Raw genomic sequence first — 14,282 nt, forward strand, 5'->3', positions numbered from 1 at the left:
GATTTAGGGGTTGGGAATGGAGTATCTTAGAAATTGAGGCCAATAGGTGAGGATGGGAGGCAGAGCAGGTTCCAAGGTATCTATACTCTTCCTAAACAAAGAGGGTTTCAGTGAGAAGGAGCTGGGTCCTTTTTGGAAGAAGGACACAGATGGGTGCATTAATATGTCTGCACATTCTTCCTGTTCTTTCCCCCAGATTCATTAGTCAGCAGTATGCACTGCACCCTCATCTCCTCAGATGAATCAGAGCTGGAGGACCTAAAACTGGGTGAGGAGCTCATGGTGGACCGCTCCACACAGATGGTCTGGGAAGACCTGAGCGATACTGAGAGGCAAAGCTCCAGAGCACTTGGAAACCAATCTGGAGGTGAGGAGATGCTCAGGATTTAGGGGTTGAAAATCTTAGAAATTGAGGCCAATAGGTGAGGATGGGAGGCAGAGCAGGTTCCAAGGTAGCTATACTCTTCCTAAACAAAGAGGGTTTCAGTGAGAAGAACCTGGGTCCTTTTTGGAAGAAGGACACAGATGGGTGCATTAATATGTCTGCACATTCTTCCTGTTCTTTCCCCCAGATTCATCAGTCAGCAGCATGCACTGCTCCCTTTTTTCCTCCAGCTCCTACCAGTCTGAGGTGGAGGACTGCAAAGTGGATGAAGAACTAATCAAAATCATCCACAGGCATATGGAGGACAGAGAGGAGGTACAAAACCCCACATCCCAGGTGCTTCCTCCACAGGTTGCTTCCATGTTCTGGACCTTTACCTTTCCAATGGCTTTTCTGCCATCAGATGGAAGGGAGGGGGGGTGGGCACGAACGGTGGTTCCACATGACATGTCATATAGGACTGTCACGGCCATATTCCCTGTGAAAATCAGCAATGCCTCTCCCGACCGTCATGATCTTACTGCATGATGAGACTCAGAATTAAGCCCCATTCAGCACCTGCTCCTTTATTCCATTTCTGCCTCCTCAGTCCTCACTCCTTTCTTTCCAAGAGGCTTCTGCAACTTGGGCTTATTCAGAGGCACACAAGTGAACAGGAAACAACTGAGACAAGGGGCAGAAGCCTATTTAAGGATTTCCTTTAAGGGACGGAAGTCCTGGGAAGCCTCCAGAGTGCCCTGCCTGGATATTCTGGCTCTGCCCTTGCATTTTAACTCCCAAATTGCACCACAAAGAGGGTGTGGAAAAAGACAAGAGGGCATCATTGGAATTACTGGAAAGTGCTGGGTTGCTCTCCCCTCCGTGTCATCTGGATCCCCTGAAAACACTGAGTGGAGGAAATGTGTGCCTCTGGGACGAAATGACTGGAGCAGAAGCAGCCACGGAGTCCAGAACAATTTCCATGGTGGCCTACGGATCCCACCCCTTTTGATTCCATCCCCTTTTCAGTTCCGCCCTCTCTCTGTGCACTAGCAGAATGCTATGCAGGGTGGGAAGGTCCTCAATTCTTCTCCATTCAGAGCCACCGTGGGATGGGTGCTGGACCCTATCAGAATGTCTTCTCTTACCTAACTGCTTGACTCTCTTGCAACTTCAGAGAGCCAACAATCAGGATGAGGATGTCCATTTCCTGGCTGTCATCTGTGCTTGCTGCAAGGCTTCATATAAGAGCGGCCAGGAGAGTCTGGATCTCTGCTTGGAAGGTTGTGTGAGGTTGGAAGGAAAGCTCAAGAGTGGGCTGAAATAGCCACACTAGGAAGCATCATGAATTGATGCTTCTCTGCTTTGTTTTGGCCCTTGGTCTTTCTCAGGTGGTGATGGAGAAGTCCCCTGTGCAGTCTGGGCCTACCATTCTCCTGCTTTATGCCATGGCTGCCGTCTCCTGCCTCAGGTATCTTTTCTGGGAGAAGGGGGATCTCTCTTCACAATAAGCCAAGATGGCTGGCAAAAAGGGGTGCAGTGAAAGTGGCGAGTGAGGGGAGAAAACCTTCAGACTTGCACAAAAGACACCAGAGCAGTTAAAATAAAGGGGAGAGACACGGGCAGAAAAGGAAATGGAAATTGCCTATAAAAAAGAAGGGGTCTTCCCTTTGGCCCACAACACTATCAGTACAAGTGGCTGGGAAAAGAACGGGGATGTATTGGCTCTGTGATGGGCCCCAGAGGAGTTTTGATTCCTCTGGAAGCTGCTGAAAATCAAGGATTTTTTATTGCTGGACATACAGTAATTCGGGCTAAGCCAGAATGCGGAGCCATTATTCGGGAGGCAACAGAGTCGTGTCTGAACTGACCCGATAGCCTGCAACGACTTTGGGGTAAATCCAGTTGATATGTGGACTCACGCTCTCTATTCTGGAGGATATTCAAACTAAAAGCCATGTGTGTAAAAGCTCCAGGTAGGACTTGGGGGGGAGCAAGGTGAGGCAGCAATTTGCACCTCACCTCAGGCTCCCAAATGCCTTGGGCTGCACCTGAGGATGACAGCCTCTCCCCCACCCTGCATAACTTAACTTCCCCCCTACCCTGCCAGCAAAATCAAGCCTCCAACTGACCCAGAACTAGAGTCTGCGATCCTGCACTTCGCTGTTCGTGGGCTCATAACAGTGCAAGCAGGAAATGTCCACAAACAGGTACATTCTTATGGAATTCATCAAACACACCTCCTGGAGCCATGATTGTTAATTCCCTGAGATACCTTCTATCTTCAGGGGTGCAAAGGGAAAAAAAGCAGAGGAGGTGATTCACGGGTGCTGACACAGTCTCTTTCCATCTCCTTCATTGCATGGCTTGTGGGCCGCTGGTGGCCTCGACTTCCCTGTCCTCACCCCTCGGCCGACGAGGCCCATGCTCCCCCATGCCTTCTGCTGTGCCTTCTGAGTAGCAGCGAGAGACGGGAAAGACAGGAAGGTGCCTGGAGAGCCCCCTCAGTGTGCACACTCCCCGCTCGCCACTGGGTCACATGCTGCTAGGGGTGCGGGCACTGGACCAATCACAGGCCTGTGGCAGAAGGCAGAAGGAGATGTGGAAGTGGCAGCAGAATGGGCGAGTGCCGGCAGCCTCTGCCGCATAACCAGTGAAGGTCACTGGTCTATTTTCTCATCCATTGAATGGCTTTGATGGAAGGCTCTCGCCTTGACTGTGCTGAGCTCCTCTTTGTTGACATGCTGGAGGGCGGGGCCTGGGGGGAGTGCCGCAATTACACACTGGCTCTCTCTTTTCTTTCAGGCTCTGCACAAACTCGCAGCAGACAATCTGGAGCTGATGCTGAGGGGGTTTTTGTCAGAGGCCCCAACCACACAGCATCTCTTGTCCCTCCTGGAGGTAAGAACATTGAAGAGGTGGTGAGGTGGGAAGGAGAGCCCAGCAGGGAGAGATGGACACCTGGGCCACATGTAGTCAGCGGGAATGCCCACCATGCACCACTGTGGCTCTTCTGTGATTGGCAGCCCAACGGAAAAGGCAGGAACATCATGCGCAATCTCATACAACATGCTGTTGAACAGCATCACATATGCTCTACACATCTCTGAATAAAAGCTTGATCAGGAACAGTATCCCCAAATCAAAGAGACGCAGGAGAGAAACAACTGAGCAGACTCACCTGTTCCATCCTAGAGATCTCTGGGAAGCCACTCACTTCCTCTCCTGGACACAAAGGGCTAGACTATACATGCACAGATTCAAGAGGTAAAGCTTCTCCTTGAAAGCACCACTTTAGGGAGCAGGTGGCTGAGCAGATACTTAAATGCTCCCTGTGGCAAATCAGTACTGCCCTTGACCCTGGCTCCCCCCAAAAGGATTCTCAACTTGACTCTTAGCCAATATAAGGGCATAGGGGAAGAACTGCCACCAGCTCTGTGAAGAAATTCTGCTATACGTGTACAGGAGTGGCTGGAGGAATAGTTTCAAATCCAGGCAAAGGGGCATGAGAAAGCTAGATAGGTCCCTCACAGGTGCATCACACAGGCTTCCGACACCTCAGTATGAGCAGTTGACAGATTCCCACAGAAAAACAGAGGAGAGGTGAGAATGGGAGGAAATCTGACTCCTTCTTTCCAGACCAGAGGCTTCACAGGAGTTCCTGACTAAGTCCATGCGGGAGGCAGTTGTGTGATGAGGCCCGGGGATAGTCAAGAGTTCAGAAGGCGTGACAGAGACAAAAGGGACTTCAAAACTGGACTAATCCTCATGCTCCTCTTTAACAATAACAATGTTTTAAAGGATTCCATAGGGATAAAAATGAAAGGCAATAGTCCATAGGCATAGACAAAATAGGTTAGGAGGAGGGTTCAGCCCAGGATTATCCCTGACATCAGGGGTCTCTGGCTCCCAAGAGATGAAGGGTGGCAGTCCATCTTACAGTGGTGGATTGGCAGACAAGCAGACTGGCTGCCTCCACAGACCTGCCACTGCCTTCAGCCACTACAGCTCTCCTCGACCTGTCATTGTCTCCCCACCCCAACATTCCTTTGCCAGTTACTGCTACTGCCCTTCCACATTTTCCCTCCTTGCCACATCCGATGCTCTGCCTTTTGCAAAAGGCAACCTCTGGGAATTTTTGGACAACACACACACACACACACACACACGCACACACCGCGGCGAAACACTCAATTGTACTTTAAATGGGCAAGGGTAATCAAGGGCCAGCAAGAGGAATGAACAGTATGAACCCCTGAAACCACCCGATTCCCCCCCAAAACCCATGTGGACGGATACTTGGTTTGCGGTTGGTGAGTCCGGACACCATTTCCCAGTCGCAGAGACTGAAACTGCGGGAACCGTTGGGAATACTGCAGTTGGCAAGGGATGACTGCACTAGTATAGGCTGGGAACTAGTATAGAGCAAAAGGAAGTTAGAATTTGTGATGGTTGAAAGCAACATTAAAAAACACAAAAACTAAAAAAAAATGATTGATTGATTTGATTTATATACCGCCCTCCCAGAAATGGCTCAGGGCTGTTTACATCAAAATCAAAACAAATAAAATCAATTAACAATTAAAATCAAAACTAAATCAATTAACCAATGGAAATTATTTAAACATTAAAATAGTTTAAAACCAACATTACAAATTTAAAACCATAGATCTCATTAGATTATATAATATCTATAGAAAGCAAATGAAACTAGAGAAGTTTACTCTTCTGGCAATATACCTGTAGGTATCAAGTTCATCCTGTCACCAACCCCTTGCCAAGACAGAGAGGAAAATGCACCCCCTTGGAGGGACCTACTTGTCTATTCGCGTTAGGAAGGGAAGAGATGACTGGTCTACCCAACCCAGGAATATCAATTGCCAATGAAAGAAGGGGAAGGGCTGACAAAGAAATGTCGATGACAGAGATCCCTCTCATTTTCCTTCCTGCTAGAACTCTGCAGAACTCCCCAGTTTGGGCCACAATGTGCCCAAACTGGGAATCTGCATTATGGATTCCAGGAGGGATGTGAGCCGATACGCCAGGGAGGGAATCTACCGGCTCCTAGAGGTGCTTCTCCACCACAAAGGTAAGGAAGCTGGTGAGACCAACACTGCTTTCTAGATTATTATGTGTTCTATAACAAATGCCTTAGTTTCAAATACCAGTAAATAAGATTATAGCCCCTGGTCTTTTGGCTTCGTCCATTTATATCTACTGATTTCAGCCGAGTCCCTTGAAAGGTGCTTCAATAAGGATGTGTCCTCCACAAAGATGACTCTACTAGTGAGTGACCAGCAGCTGATTCAGCTGGATTTCCTCATCTCCCCTTCTCCACTAGACCCCATCCCATAAGCAAACATGGAGACAATGAGTATACAGGCCCTCTCATAAACCAGACTCGAACCTCTTATTTCTCAAGTCTGGCTTCGGACCACTGCTGCAATGAGCAATTCCTCTTGGGGGGGGAATCCAGAAAAACTTCCAGCCATTCTGTCAGAAACCCCCTATGTCATCAGGATGTATAACTATTTAGCCCCTGATGTTTCCTTCTCAGGCCAGAGCAGCAAAGAAGCTGGGGAGCTGTGGAGCCGGAGATGGCAGCAGGATGAGAGAATTCTGGCCTATCTCAACACAGCCAGAGTTGGGGAGGTAAGAAGATCCCTCTGTGTGGCTCCCTTGGGTTCCAGAATGGCCCGTTGTCCCTCCTTTTGAGAGTGTGAGATGGGCAGAGGCGTCCTCATCACTTTCTGCATTCAAGAAGTGCCAGAATCAGCATTAGGACATCTTGACAGAACACTCTCCAGAGACACAACGGGCTAAATAACTGCAGAGCATGTTAGTTCATGGAAACGCAACTTTCAACCTGCTGTAGTGGCATGACACCTTGATAAGATAATGATGATTAATTTGGAATATCTACATCTATCAATGCACATGGTCCTTTACTGAGTAGCCTGAGCAGAAGAGCAGGTCCTTCCCCAAGCAGCTTGTCATCTCAATTCTGACTGTGGAGGAGATCAAAGAAGGAAGGAATGAAGAGGGAGAATAGGAGAAGCAGTGCGTATGAGCTGAATGCATGTGAATCAAGTTGCACATCTTTGGGCTTCAGGGGAATTAATTGAGGCTGATTCTTGATTTTAGGTTTTCGGGGAGATCTTTAACAAAGATCAGCGAAGATCCTTCCTGAGGACCACTCTTTGGGCCATTGATCATCCCCTCCACAGGATTAAAGAGGCTGGTCTGATTCTGCTGTACTCCCTCCTGGGCAAGGCCGATGCACTGATGGGGCATGAGGTGAGCCACTGGTTAAGCTGCATGGCAGTGGGGGTGGGGGATGGCACACAGCCCCAGCCCTTTCCTGTAATCAAAAAGGGCCTCTGATTCTGGCGGGGTGGGCATTTTCCCCATCTCCACAGGAGGAGGAAATCAGGAGGAAAATCTGGTGTCGTCTCCGCTAATTTAAAAAGAGCAAAGGGCTGCCTGAAGAACTCCAAGGTCTTTATAAAAACCAAGGTAATCTCTATTTCCAAGGAATTGGGGAGGGGAGAACCACATCCCTGGAGCCACAGTGCAAGTACTTTCACCCACCGAAACCCATCCCCTGTACCATAGCTGGTTTTAGGAGTTAAAGGTCCCAAACATATTGCTGTAATGTGTGTGACCCGGACTTCCCAAGGGGTCATGTCTTGATTAGTCAGAAAACCTTATCCAAGTTCTTGCATTAAGTCATTGCTTTTAAGGCCACATGCACATGTGCAGTGCATCCTGGGAAGATGGAACTTTTGGGAGAGAAATTCCTATAGTTCCTTGCTTTTTCAGGGGCTACAGGCTCAAGGCAACATCCAAGGACCTCAAATCTAAATCTAGTAATCCTATTGTGAATGTCACCCTCCTAGTCACCCTCTCCTCCTGCTGCCAGGACCCAGAAATTCAATGTGGACCTAATGCAGAATTCGGGCGGAATTTATGAACGTGGATGCTTATCTAGAAAATGAATCCACTAATGCGGGATTATTTTCAGAGCCAATTTTCAGCGGCCCACCTAACTTCCATGGCACTTAATACAAGCTACACCTATGACTTGCTTTCTAGCTGCATCTTTTATATGCTGTGGCCTCAAATGATTACTACCACAGGACTATTCTAGAAAAAAATACCAGCCATGACATAGGTCCAACAGGGTTCTTTCTGCGAAAGAACCTACTGCTTTGGAAGCAGACGGTACTATTTGCTTTGAGAGCCTGAATGCTAACACCAGCTCCACATACAACTCCTCCACTTATTACATTAGGAGTTCTACAGCGATTCCCATCCCTAACACTTTCCTTAGTCAAATGGTGCTGGCATCATTATATTTTTCCTTCTCTTCTCTTCCATTCAGGTGACTTACTGATGGACCTTGGCAGTGTAGCTAAGCCGACTACCCTCCCATGAAACCTTCTTCCTTCCCTCCCATGACACCTTTCCTTCCTTTCCATATGAAACACTCATACTTGAACGATACATCCTTCCACCCTAAACATATCAAGAGAAAGATCACATATCATCTGAATTAAATGTATCAGTCATCATGATCAAAATTCTTCAAAGGAATCAGGAAACTGAAATGACACCTTTGAAAATGTGGATACCCTCAAAGATTACAACATTAATAGGACATCAGCCATATCAAGGGATTCTCTACAGAGGCAAAATATGCAAAAAGAAGAGAGGGTCCCATTTTGGTAGACTTTCATCCTGCCTCACCAGACTATCACCAGGCAGTAGAAAGACAGCCACTACCCTGAGAGCTTTTCCCAGAAGTTCAGAATTTGCTTACAGCTAAAGCTGTTGCTTTCCATCAACCACCTAATCTGTACAGGCAATTACTGAGAGTTGTCCAAAAATCACTCATCAGCAATCCTGGATCACATCACTGTCAATCCAGCCACTTCATTACTTTCACTTTTCTAAGGGATATCATCACTTTTAGCAGTACCACTACCAAGAAAACCTATTATATCTGGGGGAAACTCACCTATACATCCACCTGTCGTATATATTAAAGAGTGCAAACATCCATATTGCCATATGCGCTATGAAGGCAAAACATCCTCAGACCTGAAGCCATCTTTCAGGAACCATAAATCTGCCATCTCAACAAAGAACAACCTATGGGCAGATATTTCAGCTCAGGTCACCATAGCCTCAATGATATGGAGATCTAAGAGCACCTTTCATCCATCTGCAACATCTGGCCATCACTCTTTTCTTGTCACTTGCCCTTGGACTCTGCTAACATGACATTCTTCATTGCCATCTTATGAACTGTATGTGCTCACACACATCATGATGAACGATAATGGGAGGAGCCACCATGGGACATCCACACCTACAGCTTCTCTTGCTGCATCAATTTCCCTTTGTTCCATCCACACAGGAGTCTTTTTGCCAGGAAGTACTGCAGGTATAGGCAATATCAGTAATTCAAGCACCCAGAAAGAAAGAAGAGAAAAATTGATTAGTTAAATAATAATAATTAATTAAATAGATTTTTTTAAAGGCTGTCGCATAATAAAGAAATACTCAAACCCACTGAAATAAAACCTTCATAGAGTATCCACATAAGAAATCCACAACTTAATGGTCCGCATACAAAACAGATCAATAAAATCAATGAATGTAAATTTCCCCACTCCAATTTTTTTTATTCAGAATTATTCTGAAGCTTTCAGAATCCTGAGTCTAACAGAAAGAGATGAATTTTAAAAAACTTACAATGTTCTCCAGTGCTAAATTTTTAAAAGGGTTATAAAAAGTCATAAATCTTCTAATATTTTCTGTCCCAGCAGCTCTGAATAGCAAATTTAAAAAATCCATGTAGAATACTGAATGATATAAGTAATGAGTACAAATTCCATTAATAATGCTATTTATTAAGCTAATGGAGGGATAGAGTCTAAGATAGACAAAAAGAATCCACGAATCTAGAAAAATGCCAGAAATGTTCAATGTCTTTTAAAATCCTTACTCTGATAACACAAAGACATAAAAAAGCTTCAGTGAAAAGCTATAAATTCCATTCAGACACACCTATCTCTCCAGTCATAGTTTCATTCTGTGAATAGCAGATGAAGGAATTTGGACAAAATTTCCAATCAGGGTTTCAATACTGAGTAGTATAGGCAATGAATGCAAGCTCCATTAGTGGTGCTAAACTAATAGACGGCAGGGGGGGGGGGACTAAAAATCGAGAAAAGATTAGAAAAATTCAAAGTCTTTAAAGAAGCATAATTCTAATAAGAAAAGATCTAGAAAAAGAAAAGCTCCTGCCAGCAGACTTCCCCAATGAAAGCTGTAAATTTCGTCACCATAGGTTCAGTGCTGGTAGTGAAAGCTCTAAAGTGAGAATGTAGTTATCTGGTCATAAAACCCTTCATAATGCAAACCAAATAAAGCAGGAGGATCCCTCAAGCAGAACTAATTAATCCCTTCCTACTGGCTCTCTTCTCAATACACAATACAGCATAGTTGCCTCCTAAAAAGTCCATGGGAGGTTCAAAAATGATGGAAACACGGAGACTGAGGAACAAAAATGCAAGGAATCCTGTTAGTACTTATAAGCTCAAAAGGTATTCTCAATTGTGGGAGTGTCATTTAAAACAAAAGGGATAGCGACAAAAATAGATCTAAAGTCTAATGAAAAAGATTTTAAAAATGGATTTTGAACTTCCCATTCGACTGTCCAGATAATCCAAGGGCTTAGGAAAGAAGAAAGTTAATTATTAGAGAGGAAGAAACTGACCATGCGAAGACATGAAGTATGGATATTTTAAACCCAGAGCCAAGACAAAATTCCCAACCCATGCACACCAAATACGAGACGTTTTGGCAAATGTTCATGACTGGCATCTAGAACCTATTATATAAAAAAGAGATGAACAACAGGGAGGAATTTGAGAGAAGGGGGAAAAGTTAATTTAAAGAGAAGAGGAGATCTTATGAAATACTAAAATGAAATTCCTCAATGAAAAATCAAACAAACAAACTGCATCTGGAACTCTCAATCTTCTGAAAACCAAACACATCTTCAGTGCCATAATCTCATGCAATACCATCCAATTAAACTTCAGTTTTAACCCATGATTTGAAAAAAATAGAGAAAAAACAATACCCTTTAGTATAAAGATTTTCCTCTTCACAAGAATTTTTGATAACAGCTGTTAAATTAACAGGGAATCCATAAAACCAATTCTTCATATTGGAAAAGACTAATTACACATACAGGCCAAAAACATAGCAGTAATTATAATTATAGATGAAACGTATAAATGTATAAATTAATTTCCCTAGTCTCTATAATACTTTTGGAAACTGCAATAACAGGGAATCCAATGGGGGAAAATTAATCAGCTTTCAGTAAAATCTATCTCTTATAAGTAAGTTCAACCTAATAGCTTCAACAGATAAATTCACCTATATGCCTTTAAACACAGATTTCCATATTCACCAATATCATACATTTGCTATTTCATCAGAGGGAATAAATTGAATATGTTCATATTAAATAATAGCACTTAGCAATAGCAATAGCACTTACATTTATATACCGCTCTATAGCCGGAGCTCTCTAAGCGGTTTACAATGATTTAGCATATTGCCCCCAACATTCTGGGTACTCATTTTACCGACCTCGGAAGGATGGAAGGCTGAGTCAACCTTGAGCCCCTGGTCAGGATCGAACTTGTAACCTTCTGGTTACAGGGCGGCAGTTTTACCACTGCTCCACCAGGGGCTCTAAATAAGCATATAATAATAGCTAAAATAACAAACTAAACATATTAGTATAAATTGTGATAATCTAAATGTATACATTTTTATCTTGAAATAAACCAATAGGAATTAAAAATTAGGGATGTGCACAAAACCGGTTTGCCCGGTTCGGTTCAAATTCGAACGAGGTTAGAACCAGGAGAGGGTGGTTTGGTTTTGGTTTTGCTCAAACCTCCCCCTGGTTCGGTTTGAATTTGAACAATTTTGAACTGGTTTGGACATCGAAAAATTGGTTGGATGGTAGCTGGCACCCAGGGGTACCTACCACCCAAACCCCAAAGCAATCGGACACTCGTACGATTTTTTATGAATTTTTGAATTTTATTTTTATTTTTTTCTCATAGGGTATAATGGGACTCGAATGAGCCCATTATTCCTTATTGTGGAGCAACCATGGGTGCCAACAACCACGCAAACCCCGAGGCAATTGGACACCCCTAAGATTTTTTTATGAATATTTGAAATATTTTTAATTATTTTTCTCATAGGGTATAATGGGACCCAAACCAGCCCATATCCCCTATTGTGGAGCACCTAGGGGCACAATAGTGGGGTTCATGGTAGACAACCAGGGGTGCCTACTATCCACAAAGTTCCAAGGCAATCAGACACTCCTCTGATTACTGGTGAATTTTAAAATTATTTTGGAATTCCTCATAGAGAATAATGAGGATTGCAGCAAATGTATAGCTTCACGTCGGGGATAAAGGGGTGTCCTAGAGTGGAGTGTGGCGGGTGGTAGTTCCCAAGGTGGGCAAGGAAGCTATTGGAATTATTTGAAAGGAATTGGGCAGAAGGCTGATTTTTAAGTGATTTTTGAAGTTTATGCAACTTTAAGGGTTTTCTCCATAAAGAAGCATGGAGGTGTCAGCAAATGTATAGCTTCAGGTCGGGGCGGGGGGAGGGGTGTCCAAGAGCAGAGTGTGGTGGGTGGTAGTGCCCAAGGGGGCCCAGGAAGCTATCAGAATTATTTGAAAGGAATTGGGCAAAGGGCTGATTTTTAAGTGATTTTTGAAGTTTATGTGTCTTTAAGGTTAGCAGATGAGAGTGGATTCATGGTTTGTCATTGAAAATCTCATATGCTACCAAAGAATCTACACTCAGAATACTTCCGAAACAACAAAACCCAGTACCCCATGGGTTAGCAACCCATGGAGGTGGTTGGCACCCTCTCTCTGGGCCACCCCAGCACCCCCAAGTGCAGTTATGGGGCTGCTGAAACCTGAATTCTTCCCTATGGAGAAAAACCTTAAAGCCACTTGTGAGGTGCTGGGGTGGCCCAGAGTGAGTGGTGGTCTAGTGCAAAGAGGGTGCCAACCACCCCCATGGGTTGCTAACCCATGGGGTACTGGGTTTTGTTGTTTCTGAAGTGTTCTGAGTGTACATTCTTTGGTAGCATATGAGATTTTCAATGACAAACTGAATCCACTCTCATTGCTAACCTTAAAGACACATAAACTTCAAAAATCAGCCCTTTGCCCAATTCCTTTCAAATAATTCTGATAGCTACCTGGCCCCCCTTGGGCACTACCACCACCACACTCTGCTCTTGGACACCCCTTTTCCCCCGACATGAAGCTATACATTTGCTGACACCTCCATGCTTCTTTATGGAGAAAAACCTTAAAGTCACGTAAACTTCAAAAATCACTTTAAAATCAGCCCTTTGCCCAATTCCTTTCAAATAATTCTGATAGCTTCCTTGCCCACCTTGGGAACTACCACCCGCCACACTCCACTCTAGGACACCCCTTTCTCCCTGACGTGAAGCTATACATTTGCTGCAATCCTCATTATTCTCTATGAGGAATTCCAAAATAATTTTAAAATTCACCAGTAATCAGAGGAGTGTCTGATTGCCTTGGAACTTTGTGGATAGTAGGCACCCCTGGTTGTCTACCATGAACCCCACCTTTGTGCCCCTAGGTGCTCCACAATAGGGGATATGGGCTGATTTGGGCCCCATTATACCCTATGAGAAAAATAATAAAAATATTTCAAATATTCATAAAAAATCATAGGGGTGTCCAATTGCTTCAGGATTTCAATGGTTGTTGGCACCCATGGTTGCTCCACAATAAGGAATAATGGGCTGGTTCGAGTCCCATTATACCTAAGAAAAAAATAAAAATAAATTTCAAAAATTCATTAAAAACCGTACGAGTGTCCAATTGCTTTTGGGTTTGGGTGGCAGGTACCCCTGGGTGCCAGCTATCATCCTACCAATTTTTTGATGTCTGAACCAGTTCAAACCAGTTCAAACCGGTTCAAATCAAACCACCCCCATCAAGGGACTACAATTCTCAGGTATCATTTACTTTCCAACATCAAAGCAAAATAGTAAAGAGTCCCAGAAAAAATCACATCAAATAAGTAGATACTATTAAGAGTCTTTCGTAGTCCATCAAGGGGTTAACTTGAAAGTCTTCAAAACATTCCAGGTAGAAAGATAAGAGGAAACTCTGCTGGGAGACTAAACACTGCCGGAACTAGCTCCATATGAAAGAAAGCTTGCGCATGGGAAAGTGTGTTATCAGGTTACGTGTAGTAAATATAAAAAGTCTTAGGTCTTCTATTTGTGATTATTCCTATTTCAAATGTTGACTTTCAGGCCAGATTTCTGAATAGGATTTGCAATGCTGGGTAATATTTATACTCCATCAGTGGTGGTAGAAGGTATTCATCCAATTAGTCAACAGCAGAAAATAAAGAGAGTCCAAAATTCCCAAAGGATGCCGTAACGTTCAGAGTTTTTTCTTTTCCCCTGTTTTTCCATCACCATAATCCATAATATAATGAAAAGGAGGCATCAAAAGCTCAGAAATTAAGAATCCCCTTTCCATTTGTCTCTACAGTCCCAACTTCAATAATGTTGCTAAAAGTTCCAGGCAGCAAGCAAGAGACATAAACATAATTGTACCACAAGTGAGCTTCTGTATTCAAACTTCCATATACATACTGTATTCAAACCTTTAAAAACAAAAAACCCTCATTCATTTATCTATTCCATCCCAACTTCAATAATGCTACTAAATGTTCGAAACAGAGAGTGCCACACAAAGAGCAAAGAACTTAATTACCAGCCATAAAACACTTTTATCAG

The 14,282-nt window shown here is 43.9% G+C and overlaps 1 protein-coding gene across 3 annotated transcripts in view; it reads left to right on the forward strand.

Annotated features, from left to right (window-relative positions):
* Window positions 1-11,429, forward strand: part of LOC128340228 (uncharacterized) — a 48,835-nt gene extending 37,406 nt beyond the window's left edge. For 2 of the 3 annotated variants that reach the window (XM_053285154.1, XM_053285153.1), the window contains 8 exons: window positions 197-367; window positions 573-700; window positions 3,170-3,265; window positions 5,318-5,453; window positions 5,922-6,016; window positions 6,509-6,661; window positions 6,784-6,880; window positions 7,749-11,429. In XM_053285154.1, coding sequence (XP_053141129.1) covers window positions 214-367; window positions 573-700; window positions 3,170-3,265; window positions 5,318-5,453; window positions 5,922-6,016; window positions 6,509-6,661; window positions 6,784-6,825 — 804 coding nt within the window. In that variant the 5' untranslated portion in view covers window positions 197-213 and the 3' untranslated portion in view covers window positions 6,826-6,880; window positions 7,749-11,429. Of the gene's footprint in view, window positions 1-196; window positions 368-572; window positions 701-1,769; window positions 1,836-2,474; window positions 2,575-3,169; window positions 3,266-5,317; window positions 5,454-5,921; window positions 6,017-6,508; window positions 6,662-6,783; window positions 6,881-7,748 lie in introns of those variants that run through there. The other variant, XM_053285155.1, reaches the window with a different exon arrangement.
* The last annotated feature ends 2,853 nt before the right edge of the window (window positions 11,430-14,282 follow it).

This window comes from Hemicordylus capensis, chromosome 1, assembly GCF_027244095.1.
Source record: "Hemicordylus capensis ecotype Gifberg chromosome 1, rHemCap1.1.pri, whole genome shotgun sequence".
In the NCBI taxonomy this organism is placed as follows: domain Eukaryota; kingdom Metazoa; phylum Chordata; class Lepidosauria; order Squamata; family Cordylidae; genus Hemicordylus; species Hemicordylus capensis.